The sequence below is a fragment of the Gobius niger genome (assembly GCF_951799975.1).
Source record: "Gobius niger genome assembly, chromosome: 3".
NCBI classification, from domain to species: Eukaryota; Metazoa; Chordata; class Actinopteri; order Gobiiformes; family Gobiidae; genus Gobius; species Gobius niger.
The window spans coordinates 16,397,546-16,419,323 of NC_136854.1; the positions used below are offsets into that span (position 1 = coordinate 16,397,546).

A 21,778-nucleotide genomic window follows, 5' to 3' on the forward strand; every position below is an offset into this window, starting at 1 on the left:
TTTACATTTGTCATAGCGACGAAACCCACCTAAATCCCTTTTTGTTCTGGACTCTGCATTCAAAGCATTGGATTTTATTTCTGTGCTTTTGTAACTTCCAACACTAGAGAGAATCCCCCGCTGGGGAGAAGCAGCCAATTAAACTCAGTCGACCATTTCAGAAGTAACCAAGTCGGTGCTGGTTTTTAAACTCGGAAATAACAAAAAAAACTATGGAATTAGCGGACTTATTTTCACTCAACAACTTTTCCCACTGTAATGCTAGCTGTAGCTATCCAGCTAAGAGTGGATTAGTGTTAGTGTTTTTCAAGCTTGCAATACAAAAAAAAAAATGCAATGCTGAAATTACACCATGTGTTTCTGTCCCTTTATTTCCCCTTCACATCATGCTACTTTAATTTTTATTAACTTTTTATTTATCATAAAGACCCTCACTGTGAATTTATTCTTAAAGGTTCTATGCCCACTTTTTTTCTTTATAAAGTAGGGATGCACCGATACCAATACCAGTATCAGATATCGGGCCGATACCACATGCTAGTACTCATACTCGTACTCATTCATGAGGTCACGATACCAGAAACTGATACCACTTGACGTGTGGCCTGCGCTCCAACGGGACGCAGCTCTCCACTGAGGAGAGAAAATGGCAACAAACTGGAGAAGTATTTTGTGGAAATACAATATTCCACATAGAGCTGACTTTATTACAGGAGTCTGTGCTGAATTTAACCAGAGCTAACTGTTGTTAGTGCTGCAACGTGGAGTCTGCAGTGTTGCCAAGATACAGGCTAATGTTGCTAACTAGCCGCTAACTCGCGGCTAACAGTTCTGGCGATTCTTATGCTGTTTTATGTCCAGGGGCTTATTCATCTGAAAAACTAACCCAAGGACTAAAAATCCAAATTAAAGAGATACAGCATGTCCATACAGCAAAGATTAGCTGCAGCAAAACAATCAAAATGCTGTTGGCTATTGGCTAAGTTGTTATAAACACACAAGAAAATCCACATGGGGCTTTAGTAAAGGCGAAAAGAGACCATTTAGCTGCAGTAATACGCAACCATCTCAGCTCGCAGGTTAAGTTTTATCTGTTAGTTAGTGTTAGTCTTTTTCTTTTCCATAAATGTCTGCTTTACTAGGTTTTGTAACATCTTTCATTTCGCTACTAGGTCAACTTTAACTTAGTCAGGAAGATTTAGCTGATAACACTGTCTGATAAGACCCTCTATATCTGTCCGTCCATTCCAAGCTGCGTTGTGAAATAGTGCTCTGTAGGAACGTTGGGAAACTAGATGGAGGATTTAACTGCTGGGATCCCAGAAGTAATTGGTCTCTACAGCAAAGAAAGTGTTCCAGAGATATTGTCGCGCTAAATCGTTTGTTCCTTCCTCAGTCGTGTCGTGGTGCAGCTCGCGTATTTCTGGGATATTTCTCAGAGATGGAACTATATTGGAAAAGAGAAGTGGTCATTTCTGGCTGTTATTGGGCCGTTTGTCTCAGTGACCGCTTTGAATCCACAAAACGATACCGAAAAATGTGACGGACATCACAAGTGGTCAGTGAATCAGATAGTATCAGAAAGTCAATGATTATGGCGTTGTCGGACATTCTGTTTTGAATGTATTTATTTGACAAAGCACAGAGTCAGGTTTTTATTTTTTTAATAACAGGAAACTGACTTTGTGGAGATTGAATCTGTTTATAACTTTATCACAAGAGATAATCTTCCCTATGACGAGACCGACCAAATGAAATCCAGCCAGCCATCCCTAAAGTAACCAGCAGCAGAAATATCAAAACAATCAGCATTATTTTCCCTCAACTTCCTTCCTGCTTCTTTCAAAAAATATCCATGCACATTTAACAGTGATTCAGGAGACATCGTTCCTCACCGTGTGGTCTTCTGTTCACAGACACATGGCTTTATTCTTTGGTCTAAAGACTTGTTTGAGCTGCGAGGCGGCTGCTGTGACAGTGCTGTGGGCTCTGTCTTCACCTGTTAGACCTTGGTCTCTGCGTGTCACTCCTCTCACTGAGGGCTGTCAGTCTTCTGAGGAGACACACGAACAGAGGCTGTGTGCTGGAGAGGAGGCTGCCTGCCGCTCTGCGGTGCAGTGCGTGTCCTTGGAGGAGGCTGCCAACAGCTGTCAGCTAAGATGGCAGACCTGTGCACACCAGAGAGGGGAATATTTACCACATCACCAAGAGTGTGCATATGGTCATTGTTGTCTTTAGGACTCAGATTGTTTAGAATATGAGTGTATCTACGTATTGTCCATCGTTCAAAAATATTTGTAATGTCCCAATACCACTGAGGTATGGAAGAATCACCCAGGTAAAAGTGATAAAAATATAAAAGAAAAAGTGTTGGCACTTTCTTTTGAAGTCATTCAGTTATCCGCATGATATCAGATGAAAGAAGGCGCCAGAGCTTGAAAAATGTCCACATTTCTTTTAACACCGTAATTTTAAAAGTTTTTATGATTAAAAATGAAAGCAGCTTCAGGTGAAAAGTACAAAGAGGTATTCATTAATGTCCAAATCTTTCTAATCCAATTCATTAATCTGTGAGATGAAAAATAAAAGAACTCGATGCATGCTTTCACAGTGGGCGCTGCAGCCCGGCTAATCTTTTAATCATGGTGCTGTATGATAATGAGAGGCCTGACCTTAAACAGTTTATTGTAACCTTTTCAAAGCTGACTCTCCATTTTCCTAGTTCAAGGGTTTGATCCATTTTAATACAAGGGCACAGCACCACTCTCCTTTAATTATCGAGAAACTATTAACACATCATATTTTATTGAAAGGATATTAGCTAAAATAACACGCCCTACATGGAAAAAGCTACCAAAGAAGCTAATCTTTCGCGGATAAAGACGGCTAAATCCTCCATTGCAGACTTCTCTCTCCCCATTTTGAGTGAGCTCTAATCACACACACTGGGATTTTTTTGTTCTTGAATGCACCTCTAATAGCTGTGAGAGACTTGAAAGCCTTGAATCACGTAAGAAATTCAGAGCATGTATAAAATCGCAAATACTTTGTTAATGAACGGTTGGTTGTGATCAAACAAGCTGTTGCCGCAGATTGACAGTCGCATTTAGTCCAACCCAGGGCAATACTGGACTTGTCACTTGTATGTTTGGGGGTTTAGGAAGAATGCCTTTCAAAAATAAATGAATTAAAATGGCGGATGAAGATGCTAGTAGGTTCTCGATCCATTGGGGTACCAGAAGGCCCCTGAAAGAGATTCTAAGGGTGCTGAGGCAGTGTGAGTGCACCTCAAATCTGTTGGAGTATCCTACTTAGACAAAGGTGGAGTGAATTGCTATAGTTTGTAAAAATCTATGTCCCGTACTTCGGCAACAATGATAGTAATAAGAGAGAGTTTTTTCTGTGCTATGATTTCTCCTTGTGTTAACTGAGCATCTAGCAACCATATTTTTATCATTGCTGCACCAGGATAGTGCACTATTTTTGTCGAATGCCCTTAAAACAGAAATAGAAAAAGACTGCTAAAGCAGGACGACCCGTAGCGGAGTAATGCGCTTTGATTGTTAGGTCACGCCGCATTGGCCCACAGTTAATGAAGTGATCCCTTTTATCACAGGAACGAGACAGGGGCGTCCTCTTCCTCCTCCACTCTTCGCAATAAAACCCTCTCACGGCTTATCGGCAGTTGCCAGGGGGTCACATGTTACACGCTCCCGACTTAAGCCCCATTTCCCCACAGGATTTGAATAGAAAGCATTGAGTGAATGTAGAGACAGAACAGACAAGCAAATGCAAATGTTATCGAACCAAAACATTTCCATAACGGCTCTGATCAATATGTAATCTAGTGTGGGTAATGGGGATATGTGTGATTCTTCGTTAAGGAGGGCTGTTCATGTTTGGAAGAGCTACATTATTGCTGAGTGTTTTGGTGTTGGTCGCAACAAAGCCTTGTAAACAGTGACTTCATACAGGCACTGTGTAGTTTAGAAAGCCTTACATAGCTATGGGTATGTTGTTTCTACTTTTCAGCTCGTTTTTGGTATCAAGGCTGTCTTATCCTCCAGACAAGTCTTCATTAGTCTAAACACATACTCTAATGAGAGGCTTATTAAAATGTGTTTGATCTGTATAGAATGCCATATGTAAGATCATTTGAAGATGATTTTTATATTGCCATTGGTTATTCGACTTGAATTATAAATGTTAGAATTGTGACGGCACTACAAGCCCAATACTTTTGGTACCATACTATAGCATTACTTCCAACTAACATTTGGATTGTCCTTAAAGTTAAAAGTTTAAGCATCAAATATGCCATCCAGCTCCAGCAGAAAGGTGCCACAAATGTCCTTTCCCTGCAGATAAGTAAAGGCAATTATAAAATCTGAAGAAAAGCTCCGACATTTGCTCTTATACAGCAGCAGGTGCGAATAGTAGACGTCCCCTTCTTTTCAGAAGGTCACAGCACATTCATTTCACCTGTCGGCTTTCTCCCTAAAGGCAAAACCAAGGGCACAGAGGACCAAAATCCCAAGAGTGGCTGTACTTATTCTTTAGATGTACTGCAAACGTCACATCACCCTAAGCAACACATTTTAGCTCTGTTTAAGGGTAGTCTTTTGGCATCTATAGTATATTTAATTAAATCAAAAGTGTCACAAATAGTGTTAAGAATTGCATGGTGTGCGAGATCTTTTAGCAAATGTACAAAGGACCAGATTTGTTTTGAAAATGTAGGAGTTTGTATGGTTTGGGGCTTTTTGATTGACAAGCAAGAAATTAAATTAAAATTCCATCTGTAATTTTGATCATACACCCATTTGCCCCTTTTGTCTGTGAATATTACATTGATTGATTGAACAAAACACAGTATGGAAAAAGTTGACATTGCTTCTCTTATGTGCTTTTCAGTGCTTGCGGACGCTGGTGGGCCACACAGGAGGCGTCTGGTCTTCCCAAATGAGGGACAACATCATCATCAGCGGCTCCACGGACCGCACGCTCAAAGTCTGGAACGCCGAGACCGGAGAATGTATCCACACCCTGTACGGACATACCTCAACTGTGCGCTGCATGCACCTACACGAGAAAAGGTAACCTCCCTCCCTCACCGCGCATTATGATGGTTAGCACTTTAAAATAACAAAACAGATCATTGCTCGGTGTAGTGGCAACATGGCTTTTGTTAATAAACAGTGGCAACAGTGTGGAGACAGATGGAAGGATAGGAAGTGTAATATATTTGATGACATCATTTGAGTTTAATATTAAGTTCATATAGTTTGTAAAGCTGGAGTTAACAGGCTGTCCACTGTCAGCGCCAGTTTTCAAAGGGGTGCAAATGGAGATGGAAGATGCAACTGAAAGTGAGGGTGCAGACACTTAAGAATGAGATTGCAACTGGCAACTATAGCTGTTGTTTCCCAATATGAGGTCTAAAAATAAGATTAATATTTTGATATGACGATGAATTAATGATGAGTTTTGAGTCTTTAGTTGAAACAAATACTTAGAATGTTTGGTCATACTTATGTTTACAATATTGTTAGCTATAGCGCACTTCAGAGTTGCCATATATTCGCACCAAAAGTCTGTGAAAACCCACCTTAAACTTTTATCTTTTTACCATAATGAACGACATATTTTTACTAGTTTTTAGAGTAGCTTCCCCCAAACACACAAAGACCAGCTCTGTTAGCCTAGGATGGGATGATTTGTCCTCAGTATTCTCCTGGCGGCCCTGCTATAGCGCTAAAGGCTAGCTCACTGAAGCGGAACACCGAATTATAGAACCTCACTTGTGGAAAAATGGCTTTTTACGTGCTGTGTGAAAATTTGTTTCCTTTCTGCAAAAACATAGTCTTATCGGGTTATTGATTCTCTGACACCTAGAATACTTCTTTCTGATATAAAGACAATTTGCACTAACCATATGCCGCTATCATAATACATTCTATTTGACCTGGGAGGCATCCAAAATCACTTCCAATCCCGCCTGTGTACATTAGTAATATTGTACATTGCAGAACATGTTATGACTAGCTAACGGCTTCCTCCTAATGATATTACAATGTGCAGTAGACTCAAGGGTGACCCACTTATATTTCACCAACTAGACAATGAGCATCTCGTAGTTCATCACCGCATTGCACCGATGCTTACCTCCGGACCATTCTGTGAAGTCTTACCCTACCGAGCAAAAGAGCAACTCCTCGGAGGGCCATGTCTGTGCCCAAGTGAGCGTGCCGCCTCTTGGTGATTAAGTAGAGCCTATGAAACGTCTGCAGTGACCCGCTGGGCACGCATTCACTCACTATTAGAGTCCAAGTGCTCTTTTCGCCCCGGGGCCCACCGAGGTTTTGTGCGGCGCTTGATTTCCCAGCCAGTGCCAACGCTGTGAAGCTGCAGGCAGTCGGTCAATAACATGCCGGAGATTTCCATCCATTTAATGACTGGGGCATTTTGGTGAATAAGGACTCGGCACTGTGAGGTTCCAGAGCATATTTTTATGATTTGAAACACACTGTGATTGAGATAACATCATAATGGAAGCCTAGAGTTTTCAAACTGCAATTTTCTGCTTTTATTTTATTATGATAAAACGGAAACAATTTGTCATGTAATGGACAGATCAAGGTCATAATAAAGTTATCTTGAACTCAAAAAAACAAATGTTGGTATTTTATTTAGCTTTTTATGCTAGCCATTCCAACCAATGGGATCCTTTTTGGATGGGATCAGCATATTTTCAAATCCTCTGATAATGTTTGTGAACACAGATCTTTTATAATTCAAAACGATGCTTCATTCAGTGCAGTGTTCTTTCCTCCCGTACCTTGTCAAGAAAAAAACCCGTTTGATTAAAGTTAATCGCCTGGAAATGTGGAAGTGCCGATGTCGAGCACGTCATCTTGCCCGTTGGGAGTTCCTGTCTGACTGGTGTCTTTTCTTCCTCTCGGCTAAGGGCTTAAGATAATGTTTGCACATTCAAGTACGAACACGAATGTGGCGCTGTAGGTTACCGTTTGCCGGGGCTACACCGTCATACCTGCCTCATTACTCTGTCAGCGCGGCTGTCAGTGTGTGAATGAGGCCCCCTGTGCCCTTTTCAACTTCACCTGCCTTTCGGACATCTGCAGACAGGTGGAGCTTTTGTCAGAGGACTCCTCTACATGAAGACGCGCTTAGAATAAATGCTGTGGGCCGCACCTTGGATTAAAAGGCATTGTACTAGAATGTTGTAGGGATTAGCTAAAGTTGGGGGGAATTTTCTGAGCCTCCAGTGGATATATATATATGTATGTGTTTTTTTCATTTATTCATCTTCAGTAGTTTACCCGTGTGGAGAGTGAATGAATAATGCATGACACTTTGAGGCGACTGGGAAAGCACTATATAAGACTGAGGCATTATTATTATTTTTTATTATAGTGCATTTTAAGAGCACATTGTTTCTGGCGCCCTTCATCTCCAGGAAGTGCTATTCCATGTTTTTAAAGCCCATAACCCGGCACTCGCAAGCTTCTCCACATTTTGACCAAGCGGGGATGGTTTAGCAAAAAGGATACCATAAATTCTTTTTACATTTAAGTGAAGATTATGACAATGAACTTAAAGCTACATTATGCAACTTTTTATGTGGGGTAAAAAGTTTATATTTGTGCGTATTTGACCTTGCAGTGGCTGTATGAGTATCTTTACTTTCCATCACAGTGGCCCCTCAAAGCTCCAGAATCAATTGTTTGGAAGGTCTTCGCTGCTGACGGACCCTCCCGCCAGAAAACCTACAAAACAGTTGATCCTGGAGCGTTGTAGAGATAACTGTGATGGAAAGTGACCACTCGCACAGCCGCCGGGTCACTTCAAGGACAAATACGCACAAATACCAACTTTTTTTTCCCACATAAAAAGTTACATAATGCAGCTTTAGAGGGATAGGCTGTTGAAGAGCATGTATACAGTTGGAGAGTTGTTGAATTTGAAATATCTTCTGTATTGACCTTCTTATTTCCCTGTTCGTCCTGCAGGGTGGTGAGTGGCTCCCGGGACGCGACGCTGCGGGTGTGGGACATCGAGAGCGGCCAGTGTTTACACGTGCTGATGGGCCACGTGGCGGCGGTGCGCTGCGTGCAGTACGACGGCAGGAGGGTGGTCAGCGGCGCCTACGACTTCATGGTCAAAGTGTGGGATCCCGAGACGGAGACCTGCCTCCACACGCTGCAGGGACACACCAACAGAGTCTACTCTCTACAGGTACGTCAGTAAACTCCTTAACTACACCTCTTGTTATTTTGTTTATATGGAAAACTTCATCGTGGGCAAACCAACTTTTAATTCCGCTGTTTGCTAAATGTCAAAGTCTTTAGCTGCTTGTACAACCACAGCCAACACCCCATTTTCCACAAGCACACCCTGTGGAACGACACTTCCCACCGGACGTGCTGTACAGTTATTGTTGTCTTGGCTTCTTTCACCTTCGCTTTGCTTTAACTTGATTTAAAAAGCCCTGACTGTGCGTCTTCTGTGCTCACTTGACCTGTGGCGTTCCCTCTAAGCGTCCCCTTGGTGCTCGGTGATGACAGTGCACTTCAGCTGCTGCTATAACCTTAGTTTTGATCAACATTTGGCCACTTATTGTTGTTGCTTCGTCAGCTAACACTACTGGTATCTACTCTATACCATAACACTGATATTAGTGTGAGGAGTTTGTCTTTAAGAAAAGCCTAATGAAGCATATTAACACAGTCTACGTCTAAATATTACGCTCCACCGCCTGACAAAGCTGTACACAAGCCCAAAACATGATTGAAGTATTAAAAATAAAAAAACAATGTAACCAATCATTCCTGTTTGTTTTTGGTACATAACTAGCTAAATACTAAACCCCTCCGCCTTTTGCTGCAGTTTGACGGGATCCACGTGGTCAGCGGCTCCCTGGACACCTCCATCCGGGTGTGGGACGTGGAGACGGGGAACTGCATCCACACGCTGACGGGACACCAGTCCCTGACCAGCGGCATGGAGCTCAAAGACAACATCCTGGTGTCGGGCAACGCTGACTCCACTGTCAAGATCTGGGACATCAAGACGGGCCAGTGCCTGCAAACTCTACAAGGTCAGTCTGCTCCTCCTCACTGCCAACGCACAATACAGGGACATATCAGAAGGATCGGGATAAAAAGACAAAGATTAGAGACAACAAAGCTTGGACAGGCTCTTCTTACCTACTTCTAATGCACCACCCTTTAAACAATATAAACAGGAGCGTGTCTCAGACCTGCCTAAGCAAATTATCCCCACTTTTCCCTCCAGTCAGGGCCATTTGCATTCTGTCGCAGAAGTGGGGGGGGGAAAAAACAGCTCTGCATTCTGTGACCTGCACATTATCTGTGTGTGGCACTTGTGGCCTGCTGCTGCCTGATTACGCTCTCGTTTTTCTTTGTGTCTCTTTAAATGCTTCCAACTCCATTAGCGCCTCATGGGAAGTCGCAAATCCCGCTCGAACGCTAGCGGTGAGCAACAGCGAGCAACCGCGTCCCGCCTCTAAACAACCCCATTAGGATGCTCTGAATTCTCCACCTCCAAAGCCGACAAAAGGATGTGGCGTAGGAACAGCCACACAGGGGGGAGGGGGTGTGTGTTTGCCTGGTGGTGAGGGGGGAGGTGAAGGGTCGGCCATCTTTTGTAGGTCACATAATTGGGGCAGGGACAGTGTGAGCTATTCATTAGTGTGTTTTGATAAGACAATGGGCCGCGACATGGCCATCCGTGTGAGCCGCGAGGTAATGACAAGGCAGCGGGCTTTGTTGTGGTAATGCCACTGTCGGGTCGGAGGTGGAGGGGGGTGGGGGTGGGGGGGCGATGTCTGCGCTGGAAAAATACAGGCTTTGAACTATGCCCAGATCTGAGGCCAACGATGTGAACGCTCGTTGACTCAAGGACCTCAATGAGCACTGCTAAAATGTTTTTCTTTGGTTTGACGACCGCAGTTTAATCGCCTAATGCCGCGGTTTAGTAGAAATGACCTCAGGACGGCATTGAAGCTTTGATATGAGAACTATAACAGGCCTTTTCCACAAAACCCTTCTTGGCTCTACTTTGTTATATTTGGGGCACTTTTAGCTTTGTGCACATCCATTTGCAGCTGTCACCTCAGACCAGGTTCTTTTAGCGTTTTAAAGTGATGGCTTATAATAGATCCTTTTCACTGAACATGGGGCTAGTTCTGTTTTGCTCAAAATGCCAGAGGTGATGACTTCCTGTTCGAGTATCACAAATAATTCCAATCGTCAAGATCAAGCTTCAAGACAAAAACACCTTGCCTTTATAAAAAATGTCCTTGTTGATGAAGTGACTCCGTCCCCCACGTAGTTTTTAACCTGTTGTCAGTTGATAATCCATAAACATACAGTCCACCACAACCTCTTTACTCTTTCATTTGCCGCCATCTCCATAGGAATACAATGAAACAGGAAGTGGTCACGCTCTGCATTCGAGTTTAACACAGCTAGCCACATGCTCTGTGAAACTATTTTCACAGCCTGTCGACCATTAGCTCCAAACCAGGTGCTGTTTCTGCCACAGGAGGCGGTAGACATGACGATTATAAAGCCCCATGACCATTATTGAGCTCAGTTGAGATTGCATTTGCTATAAAGTTTTGACATTGAACAATAAACAGCGTGTGTAAGAAAACAAAAAGTGTGCTCATGTTTTTTTTTTAGCTTGAATAATAGTAAAAGGGAAGCCAGCACGTTGCCATGCTTTCATGCAGCCTCTGCCTTATGCAACGTGACATACCTGCAGCAAGCTTTTCACTGTGCGCCTCTTGATTGTTTACTTGCGTTTCTATGAGCCTGATTTGATTTAATTACAATATCATTTCTGAGCCCCGAGGGAAATCTCCAGTCACCGCACATTGCACCGTACAAGCACATGACTACAGTGAAAAGAGTCGGCTGGGGCAAAGCAGAAGCAACGACTAACAGGCGCCATCTTGACTTTGAGTGTGGCCGGATGCCAGCTGCCAGGGCGCATACAGCGCACTCACATCCCCTCAGAGTGAGGAAGGTGCAGCGGAGCCTGTGACAGTGATGCGCCCAAGCCTGTCTACAATAGTATGGCTCTTAACACACCGCCCCAGGTCCAAAAAGATGAGCTGCTCTCCTCCATTCGCACACCTTCAGCTGCTCTCTGCACATACTTTACGCAGGGGCTTGTTTCCAGTCGAAAGCAGCTCTGTTTCAAATTCAACCAAATCTGAAACGACCCGTTCAACACGGAAAATTGCATAGACGTGCATTTGTTTTGATTTCTGTATTGTCTGGAAATGGTTTGAAGAAGGCTTAGGAGGAGGTACTGCACTGCATGTGGACACAGCGGCCTCCAATATAGAGAAGTTGACGGTTAAGAAATGGTGAAATGCAAGTGAATTAGTGCTTAGAATGAATTGGAAATATTGTGCTCATGGCAAAGGTTGCAGTTCAGGTAATAAGGTAATGTTCTCCTGGGCAATTTTGGCCGTCTGCAACAAACAATCTCTCGTCGTGGGGAAAATCTTGGGTCATAGCTCAAATGGCAGGTCTTAGGTCGTACAGTGAGACAGAGACAAAGATTTAAAATAGACCAAATAAGAGCTGCGACCGAGATCAGGCAGTGTCTGATATTTTGGGAGGCAGAGTCGCAGAGTGAGCCATCCTCTCGCTGGAACGAGGATCTCTGTCAGTGTTCTGTTAACACCGCACGCCACAAGCAACAGAGGCCAGGCATGGCCCGACTCCCTATTTTACAGGACTTTCTCTGCGGAAATAAACACTGCTCGCATGCGGCACTTGCCGATTCATAATCCCAACGTCATGCAATCTGACATCTAAAAATCTAAAAAGACAAAAAAAACTCGCACACAGTGTACGCCGGCCAGTAAACGCTGAGAAACTGATGTGGGTTGACTCACAGAAGAAATACCTTTCTTTTTATTTTGCACTCAAGGAATAAGGCAGTTAAGCAGTTCATATTTGATTCTTCTCTCAAGTGTTAATGCTTTGCTTTGAATGAAATGTGAATTTTGATGTTTTTCCTTATCCAGAATCAATATATGAAACAACAAGCATGAAAAATAAGTGTTTTGGGGGTTCAGATTAAAGTTCAGCATGTTTGGTAGAGAAAGACATTATTAGTTCAAAGAGTGGTCCTCTGTGCGACCAGCATTTGTCCACATAATTCCCGTGGAGTCGGTCTTCTGAAGTAAAACACGGTCTATTCCCAAAAAGTCCTTGAGAAACCCTGTGAACGCTTGCTCTCACCCTCACCCCGTCTCCTGCATCCATCTGACCATCTGTCCCTCTGTCCGCAGGTCCGCACAAGCACCAGAGCGCCGTCACGTGCCTGCAGTTCAACAAGAACTTCGTCATCACCAGCTCCGACGACGGCACGGTCAAACTGTGGGACCTGAAGACGGGCGAGTTCATCCGGAACCTGGTGACCCTGGAGAGCGGGGGCAGCGGTGGCGTGGTGTGGAGGATCCGCGCCTCCAACACCAAACTGGTCTGTGCGGTCGGGAGTCGCAACGGCACCGAGGAGACCAAGCTGCTGGTGCTGGACTTTGACGTGGACATGAAGTGAGGAGGACGGCGCGGGGACACGGGACACAATGAGCGAACGAGAGGGAGGAGCCGGAGACGGGCGTTCAAAAGCCCGCCCAGAGGTCCTCCTCATACAGCGGGCGTCCTGTCCTCTACATCCTCCACCCCGTCCCCCTGGGGGCGCCCGTCACTGCCCCTCCGCTACCACAGGAGGGATTGGGCGGGACACGGGGCAGGGATCTCCATTCTGATTGGACGAGGAGAAGTGACTGGAGCTATTTCTCGGTCGGGTTTTAGCTTCACACAGACTTGGTTTAGCTCACGCCTGACAGATTTGGACATGTACAGAGATATATTATTTTTTAACGTCACCCGCCGATGCCCACGAACACTTCCACGTGCGCTCAGACGCTGAGTGCAGTGAGACGCGCGGTGTACACAAAAGAGATTGAGGGAGATGTCAGAGGTGCGTCTCCACTTTATGAGCTGCTTGTTGTAAAGGGGTGAAGCAGAAAGGTCATTGGCTGCCAACCTGAGGGCGGGGCCTGTGGTCAGGCTCGTTTCCTGTCACTCCGTTTCTTTGTTTTCCACTTGGTTTTCTGTAGGTTTTCTTTACAGTATCACACAACCACAACTGTGAATTTCAGGACATTTAATTTACCTTCTGACAGTTCTTCTTGTTTTAACCGTCTCTGTCCTCACCGTTGCCAATAGCAACAAATCCCAGTATTAGAACCTGCTCAGTTTAGGTTTGCTGTTTGTCACAGGGTTATTGTTTTGGAGTTGTTTGTTTCTGTTGTACACATCCTGGGTGTGTAGCACATTGATGCTGTCCAGAGGTTTTCAGTCCAGCTGTGCAGAGCTGTCGGCCTGCAGCCCTCCCCTCCACGTTTCCCAAGTGGCCAAACTGTATCTATGCTGCTAGAAAAGAGATGAACTTTTACTGTGACGTTTTAGTCCCAGACCAAATTCCAAATTGTTTCAAGAATAAGAATTAACATGAACATTTAGGTTTTAGTTTTTGCCACCGAAACTTGAGCCAAACGTGCCTCTACGAGGCTGCGCAGAGGCCTGCAGAGGAATGGGGGATGTACACTGTTGGAGTGTGAGTGCATGAGTGTGTGAGTGTGTCATGGGCTACTTGTAAACACATTCCTGGGGACAACGCTCTTTCAGCCTGTTCTTTGGGGAAATGTACAAATGCTGTGTGAACTGGCCACAAAGACAAAGAAAACTATGGGATGTGGTTTGAAGCGTGTGTGAGAGAAGTGTCGTTCTTGTGTGATTGCTCATTCAAAGATGTCTGAAGCAACAGAGGAGAGCGCTGGAGCCTCAGTGCTGTCAGAAAACAGGAGAACACAGAACTCTGTAGCCAAACAAACCCTCTCAATCTCCAGAGTCACAACTCAAGCTGAACTGTGAAAGTGGTATAACACTGTATATTAAAGAAGAAAAAACAATCGCTCTATCTCCTCTCGTTGTTTCTGTTTATTTATGATCTGGTTTGAGAATCAGATTTGTCACAGGTGTTTTATTTTTTTCAGTTGATGTAAAACTGCCTGGCAAAAAGAAAACAGTCAGAAAAAAACCTTAAAGGGATTGTGTATTGTTTGATTCACTTAGAATTTTATTTTCTTATAACTTAAGTGCAATAAAATGTGGGTTTTCTTTTTCATTTCAAGCATATCAGTTGTGTGTTTTTGTTTCCAATGTGAAGGCATCCTTCATGTTTAATAAAGCAGATGATTTGGCTTATTCAGCCCACAGGGAGCCATCTGAGCAGATGCCACAGACCGGATTCACAGGCACATTAAATATGAACTGTTTCAGTGGGGCCACTTTTCTCCTGATGCAGGAACATGTTATATTTAAGTTTCTACGCTCTAGTTTTTAATGACTAATCTGTAGAGGCATCTTACCATTCTCCATAACTAGTCTGTGGTTGGCAGTGCCTTTGGTTCTTTTATTGGCACAGGTCAGCCCATGTTACTCAAGAAAAAGGTTATCCTAAGAATGATAATTAATGAGCTCAAAAGACCCAACATTTATGATGAAATGGAACAACAAATTAGACTAGTCGCAATTTAGGCATACTTAAAGTGATAGTCTGGAAGTCCAAACGTTTTACAAGTTGTTTAAAATGTGCAAAATCGACCACCTGGTCTTGCATTTTGATGTAAAATGTTTAACTATATATTGTTTTTTGTAAAGTCCCTCCTTCCCGGATGTCGGTATCAAAGTCTAGTATCCTCCCACGTCGACCAATGAGACAAGCTTTTTCTTTGAACCGGCCTGTCAAGTCCAATCAGGAGGGGGGGGGAGGAGTTTCATCCTTTATTTTTGAAGATTCTGTTCCTGCTCTCATAATTTTTCACACTAAGATGGGCTTTCTGGTGAAAGAGGGGAGGAACTTGATTGTTTATTTTCAAATTCCACAAACTTACAGACTATCACTTTAAAGGCACCACAAAGAAATGATGAATTAAAGCAATAAAAAAGTGGCCTTAAACAATTTATGGACATGAACAAATCTATTTAAGAACATCACGGTCCTGGCTTGTGGGATGGAAACAGTCTAACAACTTACGAACTACAGTAATTACATATTAAATCCTAACCTTGACCCAGAGTCAAAACTGTCAATTAAATTACTATTTAACTTTATTGTCCTCGTCATACGGAAACAGGTGGTGTCAAAAAGCCCTAAATGATGATGTCGGTTGCCCCACAAAAGGCACCGAATCAGCAAATAATAACAACAGGCTTTTCCGCTGCGTCTGTTTACTAGCTTTGACTAATCCCAATAAGACATCTCCTATTCAGCCGCTGTAAAAAATGAGCAACTAGCCAGTCCTAGCTTAACCCACAATAAAGCACTGAGCCGAACACAATGCAGTCCACACATATGAACGTAATCTGGTGCATTCAAAAAGCAGCGGAGCACATTAATCTGCCCCCCAAACAAAACCGCATCATTACAATTTTTAATCCCCTTTTAATATTTCGGTTAAAACCAGCTAATCTCCTGCTAACACACATAAGCCGTTGTCCTTTTGCTCTGCGGCCTGTGTATCCAACGCCTTACGAAAGTTTGCCGTCATTTTTTTGTGCCTTTTTAATCTGACCGTTATCTAAGTGTGAACTGATCGGCGAAGTTAGGAAGTAAAAACCAAAAACTGTCAAGGGACTCAGATCCACACATGAAATGGGGGCGCAGGGGTGAGGGACGCACCGCTGACCGACCACACACTCTGTCAGCCATCGACTTTCTCCACACTGGCTTTGTTTGGCGAGCACAGACGGAATAGTGGCGAGAGTCAAGATGTGTGTAAAGAATTGATCAGCATCCGTTTCAGCGGTCAATGAGCTCGCTGGACTGCAACTGACCGCCCCAAAGAATGCTTCAATAAGATCCCACAACTTGGAGGAAGGAGCACACGGACTCACGAGGACGGTGAAGGTCAGTTTCTTCTTCATATTGTACGATATAAAGCCGAGACTAGTCCCCATACAAAGCCTGCACAAGGTTTCTGAAATGTAGGTCTGCTAAGCCATTGAGAATCTGTGGGATGTGCTGGAGACGGTTTTGCACAGTGGTCACCCTCTCACATCATCATTACTAGACAAATGAATGCTGCAAGTATTAGAGCGTGTGACCGTTGTTTTGTGACGACTCTGGATTTTGGTCGGGCAATGAACGTTTTACTAGTATGTCTGTGCTCCTCTGACTCAGACTAGGGCTGAGTACCATTAATCGATACCGGTCTGGTATCAATTCAAACACGATACAAAAACAATATCTGAAAAAAGTTTAGGTATTGAAAAAATTATCAAAAGCAGGCATAGAAATATATATATATATATATCTTTAAAGCCACACTGCATAGAATTTTACCCAATAAGTAAAATTGAAATACATGCATTTATTTTATGACAGATTTTTTCATAATTGAAAAATACCTCATAAATGCAGAAACAAACACGTGCTTTTGCTGTGAGCGGCTCAGCTCTCCTTAGACATGACTGTAACTTTACCGGGAGTGGGTACGTCTCCATGGACATGTGAGTAAAGTTAGTAGAATTTGAGACTTAAACAGGTTAGGTCCTCATCCAAATCCATTCTTTGATTACCCACTGCAGTAATGTCTCGAGCTGAACAGAATTCTCAACAGAATAGTCCCAAATGTTACGCAGTGTCTCTTTAAAACCAGGTTTTGATGCCTGTTTGGACCAGGGACAGCATTTCTTGGTTGTTTCACCCCAAATATATGATACAAATTTAGAAGAAAGAAAGGTCTTTTTCTGGAATAAATTATTATCAATGAACATTATTGCTCTGTTTTCTGGTTCCAGGTGACGACTATTTTAGAATAGGTATCAAAGTATTGTTCAGGTATCGGTATTGTAAACCACCCCCTATCCCCCCTGCATGTTGTGGTCAGGCCGCTCACCCCAGTTCAAAACCATGGCACCCACAAATGTATCAAATGTATAAAAGTAGGCTATATATTACAGTTTACCTAAAATATAATGGCCAATAAGCATTGATTTGAACAAATAGCCTGAGATCGGAGTGTTTAAAGCCCCTGTTCTCGGTTTGCAGTCATATTTGATTATGATTAATCTTATCACTTATGACCTGACCCTCTAACCCAGGGGTGCCCAAACTTTTTTCACTGAGGGCCACATACAGAAAAATATACAAACAACTGAGCCGCACTCAGTAGAGGTCGGATATATAACCTCTAATGTATTTAAGTTTGCAAATTCAATAAAATCATATAAAAGTTAACTATGCTTTTTAAGTGAATACGTTTAAAGGGAATAAAACAGCCTTCATCACAGCTTTCTATGAATGGATTTTCATTTATTTTTAACAAAAGAAAAAGGTAATCCACAGTGAAATAACATAATTACTCACCAGCACTGACTGAGATGTATAACTCACAGTAACTTAACATGAATCAATTTTATTTTTAGAATATGCAGCTGGCTAATTAAAAGTGCGGGCCGTAGTTTGGACGCCCCTGCTCTAACCAGACAAAGCTCTGCCCCCCCCAGGTTGAGAACCACTGGTCTCAAGTACCAGCATCGGGAAAAAAAATAACGGTACCCAGCCCTAAATCGGACCCACCCCCTTGGTTCACTCTCAGAAAAAGCTACCCCTATGGCTTTGGAATTTTATTATTTGCATTTTCATTAATCATCTTTTTTATAAAACCTTTGTACAGATTTTCCTTTTTTACTCATGGAAATCCTCAAATATCCCCAATTCAGACCTGGCAACCCTATCCCAGAGGCAACGAGAAGCTTTTTTCTGGTACCGTGCCTAATCGACACCACTCTCCAGACATTCAGGCCTATGTTAAAAGTTGTGTTCTCTCAATCCTACAATCATTGCTAAAAGACAAATAGTTTCATTGATGATGCAGTTGGCTAAAACAAAACACCGCCCAGAGGAACAGTAAATCACGCGTGGTGGGTCGCGTGACTCTTCCAGGTGAGTAAGCAGCTGTTGATCAGAGACGCTGATGTACGTCCACACTCGCCCGTTTTAATGAACTTAATTTTAGGAAGTGATGAATCATCCCATCGCTTCATCCTTTTAGCCATTTATCCACCGCACACTAGCTCCAGGATCCTACCGGTGTTGATGAATGGGTGTCCCTCTCCGGAGCAAGCCGAACACAGTGCTGCTATTCCGAGCCTCTCCTCATGCCTGTTAATGTTTTTTAGGCCCCTGCATGTGAAGATAATGCTCCTCTATTTCTTATCCTACATCTCTTTGTTGGCTAATCCTGGCCCGCAGCATCGCGCCGCTTCTCATTGCCAGGGTATTCTCAAAGGGGCCTTAGCGTTAGCAGTGCTAGCATTTCACGTCTTAGCCTAATCCCATTTCAAGGCTTTGTTGTGGTCTGGGCACTGATAAAGGAGCGCTTAAATGGTTCTAACGTGCCATCAGAGGAGAGGCCCCGGCACAGTTGCTTCCTCACCAGTGATTTGTGAAGATGTGACACGTCTTTCTTGGTTTTCCTTCAGGGACGGTGTTGATGTCGGCCATAAATCTCCCAGGCAGGACGTGTTCAGGTAAGGTCACCGTGACTATTCGGCTGCTCTCCTGTGGCTAAAGGTGAGTGTTGCTTTTTGTGGCGAAGGGGTCCAGAAAACAACTCGCTTTGATGGTTTACGTGACTATTTGGAAATATTCGGGTAAAGAGATCTCATTTCTTTTGATGGCAAGATGCAATCCACACCGGGGAGGTCTACTAAATGGGACTATTTTCTCACCAAACCTTCGCAACAAGATTCCAAGAGTCTAGTCTGATCTTGTTGTAGCCACATACACAATGGAAACATTCTGTTACTCCACGATCCTCTTTTCCTTCTTACCTGACACCAGACACCTCTATCGCCACAATCACTCTGCTCTACATTGGTCCAAACTAATTTAACACATCCCTGTGTTTGATCACGGCTCGCCCCAACAGATCTCATCTTGAGACTGGTAATGAGAAGTGCAGAGAGATGTCCATGGTCCGTCCTCTTTGAACCAGGCCCGTAATGTGAGCTGAGTCACGAGGGTACACAGCTCAGTGCGATGGGATTCATGTCCCGTTGACACTTGTTCAAGAGGCGAGCCGCAGCAGGAGGTACAGCAGAGCAGGTCATTCATAATCAGACCTCATTCTCTCTCGCGCTTCGTATTCACACCGCATCACCAAATTAGAGTTGCTTTCCAAGACCTTTTTACTGCGAATGTAAGTATTGTCAGCCTCGCGGAAGTGCAAGACATGAGCTACGTAAACTGTAAAGCCTTAGAATAGCAGACCGGCAGTGGTGAGGAAAGTAACTGCATCTCGAGTCACGTTTATATTGAAAAGGAGGCACTTTATCTCAACTTTTCACCTGGTAATTTTGTCTCATGTCTGTACTATGTAGAGTCATTGAATACTTGAATACAAACTGTAATGACAGGTAACACCGATATCTATTGTTGACAGTGCAAATCACAATCCAAAAGTTTACAGTTGAGGGGCAGGGAGTACAAGTGCCTGCATGTGAGGAGAGTATACTATAACGTACTCATACTTACTGTCAGGTGAGTCAGAAGGTCACACCTGGAAAAGCCTAAGAAGAAAAGAAACCACAGATAAGATCTCACAGCTGCTCAGGAAGTCCTAGGTTTGCTTTTTTTTACCCTCCATAACTAGTTTACCTACCGTAGTTGCTCAAAACGTTTTTGTTAGCTCCCCAACATCTCTCCTTATGGCCATTTTTTGTCCAATTTTTATTTGTTTTTTACTTTCCAACATAATTTACTGTTGCTAATCTATGTGAAGGATAATATAGGATAATATGTTCAACCATTACCACCATAATCAGCTGACAGCTTCCTGAATTACTGTTAAGACTGTAAACAACAGCGGTGCCAGTGCAGGTCCTTGAGGCACGCCAGACCTTTCTCTCACAATTTTAAATGCACTGCCATTTAATTGAAAATTCTTTGGTTCCTCCATATGCTTGAGTTTCAGGCAGGACAAATTTCAGGGTTTGAACCACCAACCATGTGAAATTAACACAACTCTCCTCCTCCTCCTTTTGCTTATTTGCTTACACATTACTATTTGAGTGAATACAAAGTGTACAATGGCTGGAACATCATTTACTGAGAGAACTCGCCGGGACACTCTGTGGGGTCCACCATTATAAAGATAGGCAATTGCTCATGTCACAAAGGGTCACAAGGGTTAAATGACATTGGCCTAAGTGCTGTCCCGTTGTGAGAGGTGGCCTGGGGAGGGGGGTGAGAGTTCACTGTTAGCTGTGATTAACTCCACTACAAAATACCTCTGTCCCATCGCCATGGGGTACTTTCACACTGTCGCCGCGGACCATCCCGCCTCAGCTGACAGACATGGGACAAGGCAGAGGGGGCGGTTACTGAAAAGAGCTCCTTTACCCCTTTGAGACTTAGTGGGTCACAAGGTCAGAGGACGGCTGCTCTGAGCTAAGAGCCATGAATATGTCCCAGTTGTGGAGCTTCCATAGAGCACATTTACAGGGAAAGTCTCATCATAATCCTGTTTTCTTAGAGCACAGATTTTTCTTGACTGTTTTCTCCTCTGTGCGGTTTATACAGCCTTGACTCGTAACTGACGCAGGTGCATGAAGCTTTTTGCATGTCTTTGGTTATAATTTCCACAACATCTTGGCCACTATCTTTCAGTTCCGTTGCTTAGGAAAAATGCTAGATTGATCAAACACTGCGTAGTCACAGTTTTCCTTGACCTGTCTGCCTGTTCAAAGAAACACCACCTCTTCCCCCGCTCCACGGATGTACTGTCGGACGAAAAACGTACGATTCTTGCCTTTCGCTGCAATGCGGAGGACGAGCACGCTGTGCAGAGCAGGAGGTAAGACGAGTGCCTCCTGGTTGGGGGAAAATTGAAAGAGCAATTTATGAGGACGCACTTCAAATAGTTGCCTGAAAGATTCTAAGATTACTCATGCATGAATGGCTCAAAGCACAACACCAAGCATGTTTTTGCTGAGGGAACAACACTTTGATATGGTTGAAGAAAGAAGGCAATAGAAAGAAATAATAGAAGGACATTTTCTATTATAATCTTTTTTAAAGCTTTCCTTTTTATTAGAGTAATGTTTGAGCAATTTCAGTAAGCAAAGAAAGAACAGTGACAGAATATCCAACATTCGGATGAGACACTGAGATCCTTTTTGTGTTCACAATGAAGCACAAAGTCTACAAAATGCTTCGCTCAACGCTCCCAAGTGCAGATCCCACAGAAAGTGTTGTACTGTGAACTGCACCATCTTCAGTACAGCTATAAAATAATAATGTACTATTTTCCCATGAAGTCAGATCTAACGGATCTTTATTACTTGAATTCTTTCTTATCTATTGTAGCACCAAGCAACAGAGCAGTTTTATCGTTTTTTTATTGACAAAATGTGCATGCCTGCTCTAGTTCCTGCTTAAAGGCGGGCGTTACAGCGAATCTGATATTGCAGACTGCTTTAACTTCTTACCCCCCACCTATTCTCCAGTTCGGCTTTACCCAAATCTTGAAGTTTCTCAACCGGAGCTTACAGCCTATAAGCCTATAAACCAGTGTCCTGTCTCATTTGTAATAAGACCTACAAAACTGAATCTAAATCTGATCTGCCGTAGTCTT

The 21,778-nt window shown here is 43.4% G+C and overlaps 1 protein-coding gene across 5 annotated transcripts in view; it reads left to right on the plus strand.

Annotated features, from left to right (window-relative positions):
* The window catches only part of fbxw7 (F-box and WD repeat domain containing 7), a 106,427-nt gene extending 92,169 nt beyond the window's left edge, over positions 1–14,258 (plus strand). For 3 of the 5 annotated variants that reach the window (XM_079552706.1, XM_079552705.1, XM_079552707.1), the window contains 4 exons: positions 4,915–5,096; positions 8,031–8,256; positions 8,908–9,118; positions 12,356–14,255. In XM_079552706.1, coding sequence (XP_079408832.1) covers positions 4,915–5,096; positions 8,031–8,256; positions 8,908–9,118; positions 12,356–12,624 — 888 coding nt within the window. In that variant the 3' untranslated portion in view covers positions 12,625–14,255. Of the gene's footprint in view, positions 1–4,914; positions 5,097–8,030; positions 8,257–8,907; positions 9,119–12,355 lie in introns of all 5 variants that reach the window. The other 2 variants (XM_079552704.1, XM_079552708.1) reach the window with 2 other exon arrangements.
* The last annotated feature ends 7,520 nt before the right edge of the window (positions 14,259–21,778 follow it).